The 16,715-nt window shown below is 48.4% G+C and overlaps 2 protein-coding genes across 2 annotated transcripts in view; one reads left to right on the top strand and one right to left on the bottom strand.

Moving 5' to 3' along the window:
* Positions 1-770: 770 nt before the first annotated feature.
* ISLR (immunoglobulin superfamily containing leucine rich repeat) lies at positions 771-10,034 on the top strand. The gene is made up of 2 exons (XM_083698387.1): positions 771-1,251; positions 7,983-10,034. The coding sequence occupies exon 2, from the start codon at positions 8,000-8,002 to the stop codon at positions 9,254-9,256; it is 1,257 nt and encodes a 418-aa protein (XP_083554513.1). The 5' UTR covers positions 771-1,251; positions 7,983-7,999; the 3' UTR covers positions 9,257-10,034.
* Positions 10,035-14,566: 4,532 nt separating this feature from the next.
* STRA6 (signaling receptor and transporter of retinol STRA6) overlaps positions 14,567-16,715 on the bottom strand; it is a 55,375-nt gene continuing 53,226 nt past the window's right edge. Inside the window, exon 18 of the mRNA XM_083698285.1 lies at positions 14,567-16,583. Within this exon, the coding sequence (XP_083554411.1) occupies positions 16,405-16,583 (179 nt within the window). The 3' untranslated portion in view covers positions 14,567-16,404. The remainder of the gene's footprint in view (positions 16,584-16,715) is intronic.

The following is a 16,715-nucleotide window of genomic DNA, read 5'->3' as shown; positions in this document are numbered from 1 at the left end:
TGCAATGTAAAAGAGAGAGAGAAGGTGAAACGAAAACCCGCCATGGATTTGGAACAAGCTGCAGACTGAAGCCTCTGGTTGAAAGTGTAACACTGCAATCCAATAAGGTCTGCTCAGAAGTAAGCCCTGTTGAGTTCAATGGAACTTATTTCCATGAAAATATTTATAGGAATGCAGTGTTAAAGCAAGAAATCAGCCCTGCCTTTGGCATGATTGACTGATTACATTTATATCCAACCTTTCTTCCAAGGAACTCAAGGTGGCACACATATTTCTTCCCCTGCATTTTATCCTTACAACAACAACCTTGTGAGGTAGCTTAGACTGCCAAAGGTCACCCAGTAAATTTCTTGGCTGAATGGGGATTTGAATTCTGGTCTCTCAGGTCCTAGCCCATCACTCTAACCACTACTGACCCATGCTTTTGTTTAGCCGTAGACTCCTAAAGTGAGCTCCAGCCAAGCCTCAGTGGTAATGGCTGTAAAATGGAACCAAGTACCCTTGCATGTAGCGTGCAGCAGAAAACTCAGGGCAGGATGCTGCAGCCTATTGTGGCTCTTATCTGAAGAGCACATCTGCCTGAAGTATGCATTTCCAAACCCATCCCAGCCTTACATTTCTTGGTGTGCATTTTGCAAAACCAAGAAACCTAACTTTTACTCATCCTAACTGCACTCTGTGTTCTGCCATTGGCTGTCTCTTTAAGAAGCCGGCAGAACCCAAGCCAAGAAGGGAGGGATAAGGAAGTTTGGGGAAAACACCACTGTTTTTATTAAGTGTAGGCTGTTGTTTAAGAGAGGCAGGTCTTTGCTACTCATAAAAAATGTATTCCCAGGTCTCTTGAAAACACATAATCAAAGGGGGAGGGAATTAAATCAACGGACTTTTGTGGCATTTCTGGCAGAGGCAAGGGTTGGGGTCTTGATCCAGTGCCACCCCCTCCTCAAAACAGAAGATGGGCAGTTTCTAATTCAGGAAATGTGTCAGGAATTAGGGTCCGTTTCAGGACAAAACCAAAGCAAAAATGAAAAAACAAAACAAAACAAAAAGAGAGGGATTTTTTTCTTTTTTCGAGGCCTGTGACAAATCAAAACCACTTTTCTGGCTCCCTGAGCGTCAGAGGCTGGACTTCGCCTTTATTAATAACATTTTTGGAATGCATGAGTCTGTCAGGACCCGACACAATGTTTACACAGTTTTCTGGCTGAAACCCTCGCGTGAAGAAAGGAGGAGAGTCACGGGGAAAAAGAGGTAACAAAAAGAGAACTTTCATCTCTTGTCTTTTCAGGAGCATTTTTTAAAAAAAAGAATATGTTTGAGCTTTGCCGATCCCAACCTGATGCTCTTTCTGATTCTGCAGCCAGTCTTTGTCTCCTCCGCTCCCTGAAAGCGTTTGCTATGCATCTGGGCCTGAGATATAGCGAAGGCCAAAGAAAGAGAGAAAGGGCCGGCCCTCCTGTTAGGCAGGGAGACGAGGCTGCTTCAGGTGCTAAAGTAGGGGGGCAGCAGGAAGGGACTGGAGGACAGAGCTGTGCGGGGGCCATGCAGGCTGTCCTGTAGCCCCCTAAGCTAGTCTGCAGCCCCCAGAGTTGGTGGAGACAGAATAAAAACCAGACACCCCTCCAGCTGGACTCTGTACATGGAACCAGTGAGTGTGTGTGCTGGCTTCTTCCATTTAAGGGGGGTATGTGGGTTAGATAACCCTTGGGGTCCCTTCAGCCCTACAATTCTAGGCAGAAAAACATGGTTTCATAAGAAGACGAGGCCAGGAGGCAGTGATGCTTCTGAATGCCAGTCGCGGGAAACTGCAGGTTTCCCACAGGGCCATCTGGTTTGGTCACTGTGAGAACATGATGCTGGACTAGATGGGCTGCTGGCTGGATCCAGCAGAGCCCAGGGAGTGGCTGTGGGAGGACAATGAGTTGTCAGAGGGAGAAGACGGGGGCAGACAGGGAGGAGGAAATGTGCTCTTTTGATGTTTGTATGGTCCTATGGTTGCTATTTCCCCCTAGAAAGGCCTTAGCAGGGAAGGTGGTGATGGCCCCAGAATACAAAACCTTGACCTGACCAGGCGTTTTCTGGAGTAGCCGGAGGAGAGAACGGTTTGCCCTCTCTGTGCATAGCAGTGATTGACAAGTTGACAGGGACAGAGCAGCTGCTTTGCATGCAGACGGTCCCGGGTTCAGTTCCCACTGTCAAGTGTCTGGGTGTGCGTGCCAGGAGCAGGTTAGTATAATATATAAATTTGATAAAGAAATAAATATTTCTTTGAATAAGTTAACTTTACTGAAGCCATGTGAAATATTTATTTATTTATGGAATTTATATTAACTTTACTGAAGCCATGTGAAATATTTATTTATTTATGGAATTTATATACCGCCCTATACAGTGGTACCTTGGGTTAAGAACTTAATTCGTTCCGGAGGTCCGTTCTTAACCTGAAACCGTTCTCAACCTGAAGCACCACTTTAGCTAACGGGGCCTCCCGCTGCCGCTGCACGATTTCTGTTCTCATCCTGAAGCAAAGTTCTTAACTTGAGGTACTATTTCTGGGTTAGTGGAGTCTGTAACCTGAAGCGTCTGTAACCCGAGGTACCACTGTACTTGTGGGGTCTCCGGGCGGTTAAGAAATAAACAGCTCAGGGGGCCAAGCCTAGTGAGCACAGCAACTCTTCCCGGCAGATCTGATTCCGGACTGCTCTCTGCCACAGACTCTCCCAGCTCACTAAGGCCTGTTACCTCTCCAGCGCCCAACATTTCCTTCTCCCTCTGACCACTCATTGTCTTCCCACTGCCACTCCCTGGGCTCTGAGTCTTCTTCCCTTGGGGGTTCCCCAGCTGGTGCCCCCCACCAGCCCTCTGAATCCAGTCAGTCCATGACAGCCACTGACCTGCTGAGAGAGAACTCTGCATGCTGCCAGTCAGTGTAGACAATACTGGGTTGGACAGTCAAAGGCAGCTTCCTGCCTAAGGATCTGTAGAAAATGGCCAGCTGTGATATTTCATCTACACAACAGAGTGTTCATCTCTCTAGCCTGGCACTGCCTACTCTGGAAGGAGCTGTCCAGGGTCTCATAGCAGCAAACAACCATAGAATTGCAGAGTTGGAAGGGGCACCCAGTGGCCATCTAGTCCAGCCCCCTGCAATGCAGGAATTTCAACTAAAACGTCCAAGAGAGATGGCCCTCCAACCTCTGCTTATACACCTCCAAGGAAGGAGAGTCCTTTCACTGTCAAACTGCTCTTAACTGTCAGAAAGTTCTTCCTGACGTTTAGTCGGAGCCGCCTTTCTTGTAACTTGATCCAAGATTTGGGTTTGGGTCAGTCAAGAGAGGCTTCCCCTCATCTGTTACTTCATGCATTCAACTGGAGGTGTGGGGTGTTGGAGCTGAGATCCTTTTTGTGGAAGACACAGGCTGCTGCCCCAGAAGCCCTGCCAAGCTAGCAGTCACTATGTGTCCCACCAGCAGAAAACGTTAATTGAGGTTACTGCAGGGGTCAGCAACCTTTTTCAGTTGTGGGCTCCCCTGTCCCTCAGACCTTGTGGTGGGCCGGACTATATTTTCTTTTTTTTGGGGGGGGGAATAAACAAATTCCCTTTAAACATTTTTCATTTTTTTAACATATAAAACACATACATATACATTTACACAATACACATACACAACACACTACCTTATTTTCATAACATAAAACATACCTACATTACTCTATATAATACCTACCTATACTATACATGGGGACGCAGGTGGCGCTGTGGGTAAAAGCCTCAGCGCCTAGGGCTTGCCGATCGATCGAAAGGTCGGCAGTTCGAATCCCCGCGGCGGGGCGCGCTCCCGTCGTTCGGTCCCAGCACCTGCCAACCTAGCAGTTCGAAAGCACCCCCGGGTGCAAGTAGATAAATAGGGACCGCTTACCAGCGGGAAGGTAAACGCCGTTTCCGTGTGCTGCGCTGGCTCGCCAGATGCAGCTTTGTCACGCTGGCCACGTGACCCGGAAGTGTCTCCGGACAGCACTGGCCCCCGGCCTCTTAAGTGAGATGAGCGCACAACCCTAGAGTCTGTCAAGACTGGCCCGAACGCGCAGGGGTACCTTTACCTTTACCTATACTATACATATCAACATACCTACACACATACCCCACACGGACACCCAATAAGTGACTTGACTTCCATCCGTTCTTGTTACGCTACTTTATTTTTCCAACTAGCTCAAACGCATTTAATTATTTCTTTAATCTCTTCTTCTATCTTAACTTTACTCTCCTTTCACTCTAATCATTTTCTGGATTCATTCAGTATCTGTCACAAAATCTACTTTTTCCACATAAATTATTGATGTATTCCTTAAAGATAGCCCACTCCTTATTCACTTTTTGTACCATATCTCCTCTTATCCTCCCGGTTAGTTCGGCAATATGGAAGTATTCCATCATTTTAGATAACCAGTCTGTTTTAGCTGGGACGCTGCTGCTTTTCCAATTTTTGGCAATCAATTACCTTGCCGCCGTAGTTGCATACATAAATATTGGTCTGACCGTTCAAAAAAAATGAACGAATTCCTATGCCCCACAAATAACCCAGAGATGCATTTTAAATAAAAGCACACATTCTACTTGTGGGAATGTTCAGAGGTGCAGGAAAGGATATATTGTGTGATTATATCCTAATCCAACTTGTGCTAACAAGTTCCCAAAATATCAGCAGAGTTTATAGACATTCCCCTTTAAGTTCGCAACGGTAACGTCTGCACAGGTTCGCTAGAACCTCTATAATAATTACCATATTTTTCACCCTATAGGACGCACTTTTTCCCCTCCAAAAATGAAGGGGAAATGTGTGTGTGTCCTATGGGGCGAATGCAGGCTTTCGCTGAAGCCTGGAGAGCGAGAGGGGTCGGTGCGCACCGACCCCTCTCGCTCTCCAGGCTTCGCGGACCTCTCTGCAAGCAGCGGGAGCCAGCGCTGGGCTCCCACGGCTTGCAGAGAGCTGCCTGTTTGGGGGCTGGGGTCGGGGGAAGCTCGGGCCTCCCCCGTCCCAGCCCCACGCCTGGGGGGAAAATAATTTTTTCCCCTTTATTCCCCCCCCCAAAAAAAACTAGGTGCGCCTTATGGGACAGTGCGTCCTATAGGGCGAAAAATACGGTACTCTGGTAATTTCCCCTTTGTTCCCTCTTAAAATACAAGACACAACACAGTCTTTATAAAAGTATAAAAGAGTTTACTCATGTTCTGTATCGCAGTATGATCCCAGAAGGCAGGCAGTCTTAAAAAGGTTACATACATTCAGAATCTATCTTATAGCAAGATAGTCCTATCCTCTTCTCTTGGCTGAGAGCCAAGAGGGCATGTCGCTCCTTCAGAAGATGAAGATGAGAGAGAGAGATATGGCTGCCTGCCCTGTGCTTTTATCATTACCTGCACAGGTGAGGCCACACCCACCTCTGGTCACATGCGGAGGAAGTCCGTCCCCAGGAAGTTTACCTGCTTGCTGGACTGACATCCCTCCCCATGTTCTAACATGTACATTCTAGGAATGTTGTCATTGACTGCTCCTGTGTTTACATCCCACACTACTCATGTAAAAACATGCTGATTCCTGGACCGTCCGTGGGCTGGATTGAGAAGCGATTGGGCCGCATCTGGCCCCCGGGCCTTGGGTTGCCTACCCCTGGGTTACTGCCTTGCATAAAGTTTATTCTAGCCCCATGGCAGCCTTTGATCAACTTTAACAAAACATCCAACCCAGACCCAGCTCCAGCAGCATCCAGCCTCTTGCGGCAGCTGCTAGAGACCCACAATTTATAGGTTGCCAACCATGAACTGAACCTGAAAGGAAGCAGGGCCAGTGCAGACATTGGATTCTCTGACGCCGTGTGCTCTAAGTCAGGTGGGAGCATCTGAACTGACAACCAGGGAAGCCCCATAAAAGGGAATTGCAGGAGTCTAGCTTTGCGACGTTGGTGGTATGAGTGTTTGGTTGCTAGATATACATCTGCTGCCTTCTCGGTTACCACAGCCAGCAGAAAGCAATCCTATTCCAGGATTGGCAATGTAATTTCAAGACAACAGCGGGAATGGGCTCCAGAATATGGTTGCCTCCCTACTGCGGCCAAGAATACTCTGTGCACAGCTGCAATGCTCATCCACAAAATGGAGGGTGGAACTTCAGGGTGAGATCCTGCCCTGCCGACTTGCCTGCTCCAGCTCCATGTATTGGGATGAACTCGTGCGCATGAGTTCACTGACCCTGGGGAAAGTGAGATCAGGAATTGACTGGAAAGCTGGTGTGGCGTGATGCCTTGACTTCGGTCAATGAGATTTTTCTTCCTCTTTTAGAAATGTGGTCATCTTTCAGGAAGACAACGTCTTCACAGAACTTCACACCAGCCTGTCGTATTAGCTGTAAAGGACATCTTGTCAAGGATATGTAGGATGTTTTGGGAGACTAGACTGAAACTATAGAATTGCAGAGCTGGAAGGGACACCAAGGTTCATCTAGTCCAACGCCCTGCAATGGAGGAATCTGTCCTTGGCAGATGGCCAGACAGCCTCTGCTGTAAAACCTTCAAGGAAGGAGATTTTAGATAAAAGGAAGCTATCTTGCCCTGGCTGCCTGGTTCTAGTAACTCATCCCCAGTGCCTCCTACTCCTATTCTATAAAAAGCACGATTCACTTTGCACAACCCATTAAGGAAGATAATAACACATGAAAATTCAAAGCAGTAACAAGTTAATTGTACATTCATTCAAAAATCCAATTAAAACCATTTAGTTTAATTAATTCAACAAAATGGATGAACTTGATCCAGTGAGACCAGCTTTCAAAGTTTGATAGTCATTTACTGCTCCAGCGGCTCCCTTCCACCCCCTTATTTCTTGGCACCCCCTAGGCAATCCCAGGGGACAGTACCACTCCCTTTGAGACTCACTGACCCAGGTCCAGGCCTGGCACCTAAGGAGCCTTGGCCCCCCTTGCGGATGCCCTCTGTGGGAGAAGGTTCTTGCTAGAGTGGCTCCAGGGGTTGGAGTTGGGGGCCCTGTATTGCAGTGACTGCATAGGGCTGAGCAGAAGTCCCTCAATGCTACTCTCTTGGGGGAGGAACCCCCCAAATAGAAGCAGAACTATTGCAATCAAGTACTCAATCTCCAGTTCATCAGGGTTCTTTGACAAATCCAGGCCTGGACCCGGGCTCCAATGGTTAGATACTGAAATGGGGCTCGCTCATACATAAAAGGTAAAGGGACCCCTGACTGTTAAGTCCAGTCGTGACCCACTCTGGGGGTGCAGCGCTCATCTTATTTTATTGGCCGAGGGAGCCGGCGTACAGCTTCCAGGTCATGTGGCCAGTATGACTAAGCCACTTCTGGCGAACCAGAGCAGCGCACGGAAACACCGTTTACCTTCCCGCCAGAGCAGTACCTATTTATCTACTTGCACTTAGTGCTTTCGAACTGCTAGGTTGGCAGGAGCAGGGACCGAGCAACGGGAGCTCACCCCATTGCGGGGATTCAAACCACCGACCTTCTGATTGGCAAGCCCTAGGCTCTGTGGTTTAGACCACAGAGCCACCCGCGTCCCTCAGCTCATACACGCACGCCTGCAAATTACACAAGCAATAAGATGCAAATGCACATAAATTAAATCCACACTGAAACAATCCAGTAGATGTTAAAACCCGTAAGTAAAGTATGCCATGAAACAACCCCATAAAAAGGCCATAGCATTTATAGCAGCAGATGTAGGTTAAGAGATTCAAGGGCCTACCTGTGTCAACAGGGGCATATTGAAAAGCCGTGGGAATGCCAGTGTAGATGGGGCCTCTCACATTTAATCAGGGAGGGCATTCAGCAACACCAGAGCCACTGGCGAAGAGATCTGCCTACACATCAGCACAGGCTGATAATCAGTGGGTAGCAACAGGAAACAAGTGGTTTGCAAGGCAATAATTTCCTGTCTTTCTTTATTTCTTTCCTGCAGCTGAATGGGGAGAAGCAATGGGTCCATGGTTCTGCTTTTTCACTGCTCTGCTCTTGGTGGAGACTCAAAGCTGCCCCGAGATCTGCAACTGCGTAGCCAAGAAGAAATATGGCCGCCACATCGCCGACTGCTCCTACAGAGACCTCTGGGCCGTTCCCCTTGGCCTGCCCTTCAACGCAACTACTCTCACCTTGTCCGTCAACCACATCTCCTCCCTGCAGGAAGACTCCTTTGCGGATGTGGTCGACCTGCAGGCCCTGTGGCTGTCACACAATGAGATCAGTGCTGTTGCCCAGGGCGCTTTTGCCTCCCTGGTGCAGCTGAGGGCCATTGATCTCAGTCACAACCGGATTGCCTTCTTCCCCTGGGGGGACCTGGTCAACCTCACTGCCTTGCAGCAGCTGAAGCTCAGCAGCAACCGGCTGGAGAGGGTCCCCCCAGAGGCCTTCCGCACCCTCAGGGACCTGAGATCCCTCTGGCTGAACGACAACAGGCTCTCCGTCCTCGCCGGAGAGACCTTCAGCTCCCTGCCCCTCCTGTCCCAGTTGCAGATCAACCACAACCCCTTCAACTGCTCCTGCAAGGTCTGGGGACTGAAGAGGTGGCTGGAGGAGACTCTAGTGTCCATCCCAGAGAGGGACTCCATCACTTGTGCTGCCCCAGACAAGCTGAAGGGCTTCATCCTTGGGAGAGCCTTGAAGCTGGACTGCATGCTTCCTTCCATCCAGTTGGCATACCACTCCAGCTTGGGCAACAGCGTGCTGCACGATGAGCTTACTCTCCGGTTGCACTGCAGTGCGGTGGGAAGGCCGCCGCCGGAGATCCAGTGGAAAATCCAGACCTCCACTCGGGAGGTGGTGATCAATGGACCAAACGTGGGAGAAGAGGGCAACTGGCTGGCTGCTGGGAGCTTGGAGCAGCGCATCCTGGTCTTCAAGAACGGCTCGATGGCCATCCCTGAGTTCAGCAAGGCTGACGAGGGCATCTACACCTGCCAGGCCTTGAATGATGTGGGATCTCGAGAAGCCTCGGTCAACGTGGCCTTGGCCGGTTCAAAGAAGCCTGCCGGGGACATCATCCGGAACAACATCCAAGCCAGCAAGCCCCAGACTGAACCTTGTGAGAAAGAGGAGTCCCCCAAATCGGAAGACAAGTTCGTGGTGATCTACCTTACACCTGTGGTGCCGATGACCAGCAATAAGGGAGCGACCCTGTGGAAGCCACAGGCCTGGGCTGGCGTCCTCCTGCTTTCGCTGCTCACTCTTTATGGCTGAGACACATGCAGCCTAGTATCATGCGTAGGAACGTAGTGCTGTATTATTGGAGGCGAGGCTGAGATATTATTTATTGCATTTATATCCCACCTGTTTCTCCCAGGAGCTCAAGGTAGTTAGTTCTCCCCCGACCCATTTTATCCCTACAACAACAACATCCCTGTGAGGTAGGTTAGGCTGAGAGGCAGTGATGTTAATGGCCAAGTAGGAGTTTGAAACTTGATCTCTGTCAGGTCCTGGTCCAACACTCTAACCACTATGTAGCACTACACCTCTGGTTGCAAAGCAGAGCTGCCAAAGTTAAATCAGCCTAATAATCATTCCTCCTTCCAGGAAACCTTGAGAACTGTAGTTTCCCATGTAGGGATTGGAGTCCACAAAAACAGAATCCTTTGCAGCTTAGAAGGAAGCCATGGCATTGCAGTAGGAAAAGTGATTGAGTTTGTAGTATACATTTAGTCTTTGTGGGAAGGACTTGATTTCTTCCATTTTAGTCTCATAACTGTATGTTTAACTGCTGTGACCAGCAAAGGGTGAGGGATAAATCCTGATCTTCATTGTAGTCAATGCTGTGTTCACAAACAACAGTCTAACATTTTCAAAGAGAGGCTCACCATATTTCCAGTCATTCTGCTTAACATTTGCAAAAAGAGAAGGCAAGATTGCAGTTTATTCCAGCTATGACTAACCACACTTTACATATTCAAAGAAATCTGTCTTCTGCATCACCACTGAAAGGCTGAACAAGACAGAACATTAAATGCATCTTTTCATTTAACGTTTGTGTGTGTGTGTGTGTTTCAGTACAATGTGTATCAGAGTGGGACTGAAATTTAATGGGATCAGAGCACAGGTATAGAGAGATGTAACCATTTCCTTCCCTGCTATGGCCCTCAGAAAAGTCCCTGTTCTGAAGCTGGCATTTGCGCTCTCTCTCGCTCTCGCTCTTTGTGTGTGTGTCCCATGGGTCTGCAGTGGAGATTCCCTGTCAATGCAAATAGCACCTCCAGGGCAGGCGTTAAATTCTGATATAACATCAGTCCCTCCTCTCTTGCACTGATGCCATTTGCATTTATAAAAACCCTGCAGGCATGGCCACTCTTCTGAGCAATGGCTGGAATTGTGGTTTGGTTTTTACACAGTGAGTAATGAGAAGGATATGGGACGCGGGTGGCGCTGTGGGTTAAGCCACAGAGCATAGGACTTGCCGATCAGAAGGTCGGCAGTTCGAATCCCCACGATGGGGTGAGCTCCCATTGTTTGGTCCCTGCTCCTGCCAACCTAGCACTTCAAAAGCACGTCAAAGTGCAAGTAGATAAATAGGTACCACTACGGCGGGAAGGTAAACGGCGTTTCCGTGTGCTGCTCTAGTTCGCCAGAAGCGGCTTAGTCATGCTGGCCACATGACCAGCTGTACGCCGGCTCCCTCGGCCAATAAAGTGAGATGAGCACCGCAACCCCATAGTCGGCCACGACTGGACCTAATGGTTAGGAGTCCCTTTACCTTTTAATGAGAAGGATATAGGATGTCTGCCTTCTGCTGGACTTCCCCAACATGGCACAGAAAAGGCGAGTAAGAGGCAATGTGATAGAAATGTATAAACTTATTCATGGCCTGGAAAAAGTGGATAGAGAAAAGTTTTCTTCCCTCTTATATTGCTAGAATTCATAGATATCCAGTGAAGCTGAATGTTGGAAGATTCAGGATGGATAAAAGAAAGCCCTTCTTCATACAGTGCAAAGTTAAACTGTGGAACGCCTTGCTGCAGGGGATTTGGATTGCCACCAACCTGGATGTCTTTAAAAGAGGATTAGACAAATTCATGGAGGAGGAGAGAGCTCCTGGCCCCTGTGAGGACAGGATGCTGGACTAGGTGGGTCATTGGCCTCATGCAGCAGGCTCTACTAAAGTTCATATAATAATAATAATAAATTTTATTTATACCCTGCCCTCCCTGGGCAGGGCCAGGCTCAGGGTTGCTAACATCAGTAAAATTACAATAAAAACATAATAGAAAAAACCCACCAATTTAAAATACAGGTTAGAATGCAATTTAAAATGCAACCTCATTTTAAAAGCAGCCCATAGATCAAAACCATAAGGGGAGGGAAACATAAGGGTCAGACTGAGTCCAAATCAAAGGCCAGGCAGAACAGCTCTGTCATGCCGGCCCTGCGGAAAGATGTCAAGTCCCGCAGGGCTCTAGTCTCTTGTGACAGAGCGTTCCACCAAGTCGGGGCCAGTACTGAAAAGGCCCTGGCCCTGGTTGAGACCAATCTAACCACCTTGCGACTTGGGACCTCCAAAGTGTTGTCATTTGTGGACCGTAAGGTCCTCCGCGGGGCATACCAGGAGAGGCGGTCCCATAGGTACGAGGGTCCTAGGCCGCGTAGGGCTTTAAACGTCAAAACCAGACCTTAAACCTGACCCTGTACTCCACCGGGAGCCAGTGCAGTTGGTAAAGCACTGGATGAATGTGATCCTGAATGTGATGTCCTCCAAACAGCCAAAGGTTAGGGATTATGCAGTGCCGTTGCCACTGGGGTGGGTTTTTGCCCTAAGTGAAGCCTCCAGAGGGGAACCAGCTTATGTGAATGTGTACACAAATACACATGGGGGTGCCAAACTGGTGAAATAAAGCCTAGTTTTGCCCCTGGATTATGGGAGCTGTAGTCCCTAAATGCCAGGAGGGCCAGAGGTTCTCTACCCTGAGTTTAAAGGTATCCTTCCACAGCTTAGGAAGTATCCTGGTCTGGCTGGAAGAGACCCATGCGTGAGATCTGGAGAATTGATAGGCATGTTTGAACAATAGGCTTCCTCAACGTGGTGCCCACCCCCCAGGCGCTCTTGGACTCCAACTCCTGCTATCCCTGGCCTTTGGGCTTTCTGGCTGGGGCTGATGGGAGTTGGAGTCCAACCATGTATGGACAGCCACAGGTTTCCGCATCCCTGCTGTAGAGAATGGCGCTGAGGGTTATCGATTTCTTCAGACATTTCCAGGCCACCTTTGAGTCCCCATAAGGCAGCTGGAACAAATATAAAATGCCTTAAAACACACACGCTCACATACACTCTCAAAGCAGTGATAAAACAGCAGCTGCCCCAGTCACAATGTCTAGATAAACAGCCCCCTCAAAAAAGGGGAAACAGAGATAAGATGACAAATTCGGAGTGTTAAGGAATCAGCGGCTGCCTTGTATCATGGTTTTTGCCCCCAAATCATGGGAGCTGTAGTTTGTTAAGCATACTGGGAATTGTAGCTCCTAACAACTCTCAGGAAGGCGGTGGCGTAGTGGGGGGGGCTGGGGGGCACATTTTTTTCAGGGGGCACAACCAGCTGCCCCCACAACAGGCTCCCTCATCAGAGCCTGGCTCTGGCACGCAAAGGAACTGCAGAGACGGCTTCTTTGTGCAATGGCCCAATGTTGCCAGCAGTAGCTCCATCCCAGGGGCAAAGCTGACCTGGGGGCAGAGAGAGGCTGTGGCACACCTGTGCCCAGCCCGGCAGCTCTGGCAGTGAGGAATGTGGGCATCCCGCCTGCCCCTGGCGGCGTTGACATACACTCCACCACTGCAGGAAGAATTGCCTCTAAGACAATTTGCAGTTGTTGGCTGCATACACAGAATATCTAAAACCAATGTGTGTGTGTTTTTTTGTTCAAAGTTAAATCGTGTAGCTTAAAGCAAATTCATGCAGATTTAATTGCTTGATTAAATAGAGTGAAGCTTAATCAACTTAAGGATTCTTTATAATCAGGTGATAGCTGCTACTCTCCGAGGAAAGAGGGTAAATCTGCAGAATATTCTATTCCCTTTGGCAGCAAAGCAAACCATTTGGATTGAGTATGTTTGTTTTGTCACAAGAAGGTAAATTGCTCAGCGGCTGACAGGTGCTGGTTGCATCACAATTCTGGTTATTGGCAATATCAAGGCTGCATCATATTCATAAACATGGAACCTGGCCAAATGTACACCTCCGCTCACTGCTCAGGCATCATCCTGGAACAGGTGGATTAACCAGCAGCCAATTAAGCAGCAGAGCAAAGCCCCAGCTGGAGTCTAAAATGATCACCAAAACCATCAAGAGGAGGGAGTGACTCGCCTGTGAGGAATGGTTGCAGCGCTTGCGACTTCTTAGTTTACAGAAAAGGTGAGGAAGAGGCGATATGACGGAAGTTTATAAAATTAAGCATGGCATAGAGAATGTGGATAGGGAAGAGGTTTTCCTCTCTCTCATAACACCAGAACCCATGGACATCCCATGAAACCGAATTCAGGGCAAAAGGGCCCAATTCACTTTCCTGCTTCCTTAAGTTGGCAGCCATCTGTCTCAAGGGACAATAGAGTGCGGGGCTGAAGTCAAGCCACTACATTGGCAGTGACCTCTTTGGGGCACAAGGCTGGGTGGTGTATGGAGGTCCTGGGCTGCCCAGATGATGGGACCTCCCTCTTGGCCTCACTGATGTGGTCCAAAGGACAGCAGATCAATATATTTGGCACCAGCTTGACTGCAGGAGTTGCTGAAAGGAGGTGTACAAGGCGCCACCAGATTTGTGGGACTCCAGATTTGTGTAGGGTTTACTCCCGAGCCTTTTCTTTTCCTGAAGATATTCCGCAAGGCAGCAGAGTTTTAGCACCAGAATTTTCCTTCTCCTACATAGACCACCTTCCCAGGTTGATGAGCCCCATCTGGTCCCCACTTTCCTCTACAGCACATGCAGAAACTGCCTTCTTGACCGTTGGACCCACTCTTGGTCTCATCTGCTCAGTCCGCCAGAGTCTGTCTTCACATGCAGGGCAGGTAACTAACTCACTGAAGGTTTGAGACCCATTGGCGGCCCTCACCTGGTTTAGCTGGCCAGTCGAAGTTGTTCCCTGGTATGTGGCCACTGTCGCCTGCTAACAACTTCTAGGAGCCGCAGGGGAGAGCTGTGTGCAGGGTGGGGACCAAAGGTGGACAATTACCCCAGGAGGAGCGTGACATGACCTCCCCACAACACTTGATATATCCCTTTTAATTATTTTAATTGTGGATTGTTTTATGGGAAAGGCTACACAACCGAACCCAAATTAATGACCTTGAGAAGTAGCTTTTGTTTCATCTCTGGATATAGGATTGAATAAACTGATGATGATGATGATGATGATGGGAATATGGTCGAGGTCACGTCATTAGGATCACCTACCATTTGCCTCACCAAGACTGCTCAAATGGAGGATGGATGCATTTATATATATACTTATTCCGCTGGATATGCCATCCGTGGACAGACTAGATAGGTAGATATTTTCATCACAAAATATGTTAATTAAACACACATTTTATTTCAATATGCATATTTCTAAATTATCCCAAAGTATGCCTTTGGAACACATACTGTTATTTTTTATGCTAGAGACTGTATTACAAAATTCCAAAATCTAGGGCTAACCTGACAATTTCCGTTTTTCACAGTTTCTTCTTTTCCCACTCTTAAGCTCTGTTCTCCACGTTCCACATCTCACTTTGCAATGTTTCTTTTTAAAAACCCTAATGAAAATCCATCTGCACTGTTGCATGAATTTCTCCTACTATACATGTTTTTATATGCAATTTCCCCTAATACACATTTTTTTTTTTTTGCAAAGCAATTTCCTCTAATATACTGGATGTTTGAATGCAATTTCCATTATGGAACGCACACTTTCCCTATTGTATACTCACTTTTGTACACATTACTCTGTTGGCCAATTACATTGGAAAATTTGGAGAAAGTGCTGCTTCTGAAGGAGGGCTGCCTTTCAGTTTTGTACCCAAGTATGAATTTGGTAGGTTCACCTGGAACTGCAAACTAAATCGAATTTCTTCTCCATCTGATCTGCACATTGGCTGTAGATGTGTGGGTCCAGCCCATTTGCCCATAAATTGAATTTCAGAACCAGCCATACCAGGAAGGAACGCACAAACATCGATAGACAAACCAGGCCTTCACTGGAATGTAACCATGAAATTTTGTTTATTGTTCTTACCAGAGAGTCCAACTCTCTTTATACTATGATCTGTCCTACCTTAGCAGGCTCTGGGAGTTGACCTTGCCAGCTTCCACGACACAAGGCCTGAGGAGCGGCTTAACAAAAAGGGCTAGAAGTGGTTAGTCCTCAAGGAGAAAAGAAGAGGAGGCAAGGGCAACGGCACCGGTGTGTGTGTGTGTATGCAGAGTAAATAACAGCACATTGCCTTCCTTGAGAGTAGGGGATTACTAAGCAGAAAGATTTGCAATGGAACCTTAGGCGGATATCTGACAATCCCCTCAAAGACATCATCTTGGAGAGTGAAATGTTGCGTCCAATTCTGTGCACCACAATTTAAGAAGGATGTTGACAACCTGGAATGTATGCACAGGAGGGCGACCAAGATGACCGAGGGTCTGGAAAACAAGCCTTAAGAAGAGAGGTTGAAGGAGCTGGGTATGTTTAGCCTGGAAAAGAGGAGACTGAGTGGAGATATGATAGCCATCTTCCAATATCTCAAGGCCTGTCACATGGAAGTTGGAGCAATCTTGCTTTCTCCTGCTCTGGAGGGTAGGACTCAAACCAATGGCTTCAAGTTACAAGAAAGGAGATTCTGACTAAACACCAGGAAGAACTTTCTGACAGAGCTGTTTGACAGTGGAACGGTCTCCCTTGGGAGGTGGTGGACTTTCCTTCATTGGAGGTTAAGCAGAGGTTGGATGGCCATCTGTCATGGATGCTTTAGCTGAGATTCCTGCATTCCTTCCAACTCTACAATTCTATGGTTCTATGAAACATTTAACGTGGTCCCCCGCCCCCCGCATTTAGGAGCTGCACACTCTTGTTTGTCCATGGGAGAAAGTTGCCCAGGAAGAACTGGGAGGGCCATCAGACGAGCAACATCTTTGGGTCAGCCTGGCTGACCGCTTGCCCCCACTTTGAGCCAACACCACTTCTGTCCCATCTTTGGCCCTGGAAGGAAAGGCTGTAGCCTCAGGGCAAGTAGGCTGCAGCTTCTTGAGGAGACTATGGGAGAGGCACATGGAGCGCATGGGAGAAGGACAACACAGGGATTGGGGTGGTGAAGAAGGCACAGGGGATCCATTCTTCTCAACTGGCGGAGTCCATCATTCCCAAGAAGCTTTGTCCTGGGTGGCTAAGGTTTTGCTGGGTTGGCCTGCATCCCGTTGGCGGTGGAGTCCGAGAGAGCCCCCTTTCGGTAAGGCAGGAGGGAGGGGTTGTTGAGCAAGGTGTAGGCCAAGAACCACCGCGTACGGCTGCGCTTGCCCTTGGACCCTTTCGATGAACACGCCCTGGTCTTCATGAGCTTGACTCCTGCCAACAAAAGGGCCACTGTGAAGATCCAGGAACCCCCACACACTTTCCCTGGGGAGTCCAGAGGGAGTCTCAAGGGGCATTCCACCATCGAGGGGGGACCTTGCACTCGGCTGAGGAGGGGCAAATCTG

Source organism: Podarcis gaigeae, assembly GCF_964106915.1.
Source record: "Podarcis gaigeae genome assembly, chromosome: 9".
Classification (NCBI taxonomy): domain Eukaryota; kingdom Metazoa; phylum Chordata; class Lepidosauria; order Squamata; family Lacertidae; genus Podarcis; species Podarcis gaigeae.
Note: the sequence above shows the minus strand (reverse complement) of the source record. Positions and strands in the feature narration are given on the sequence as shown.

Excerpts from the sequence above, each read along its gene's own strand:
- ISLR (XM_083698387.1), top strand. The coding sequence starts at position 8,000 with ATGGGTCCATGGTTCTGCTTTTTCACTGCTCTGCTCTTGGTGGAGACT.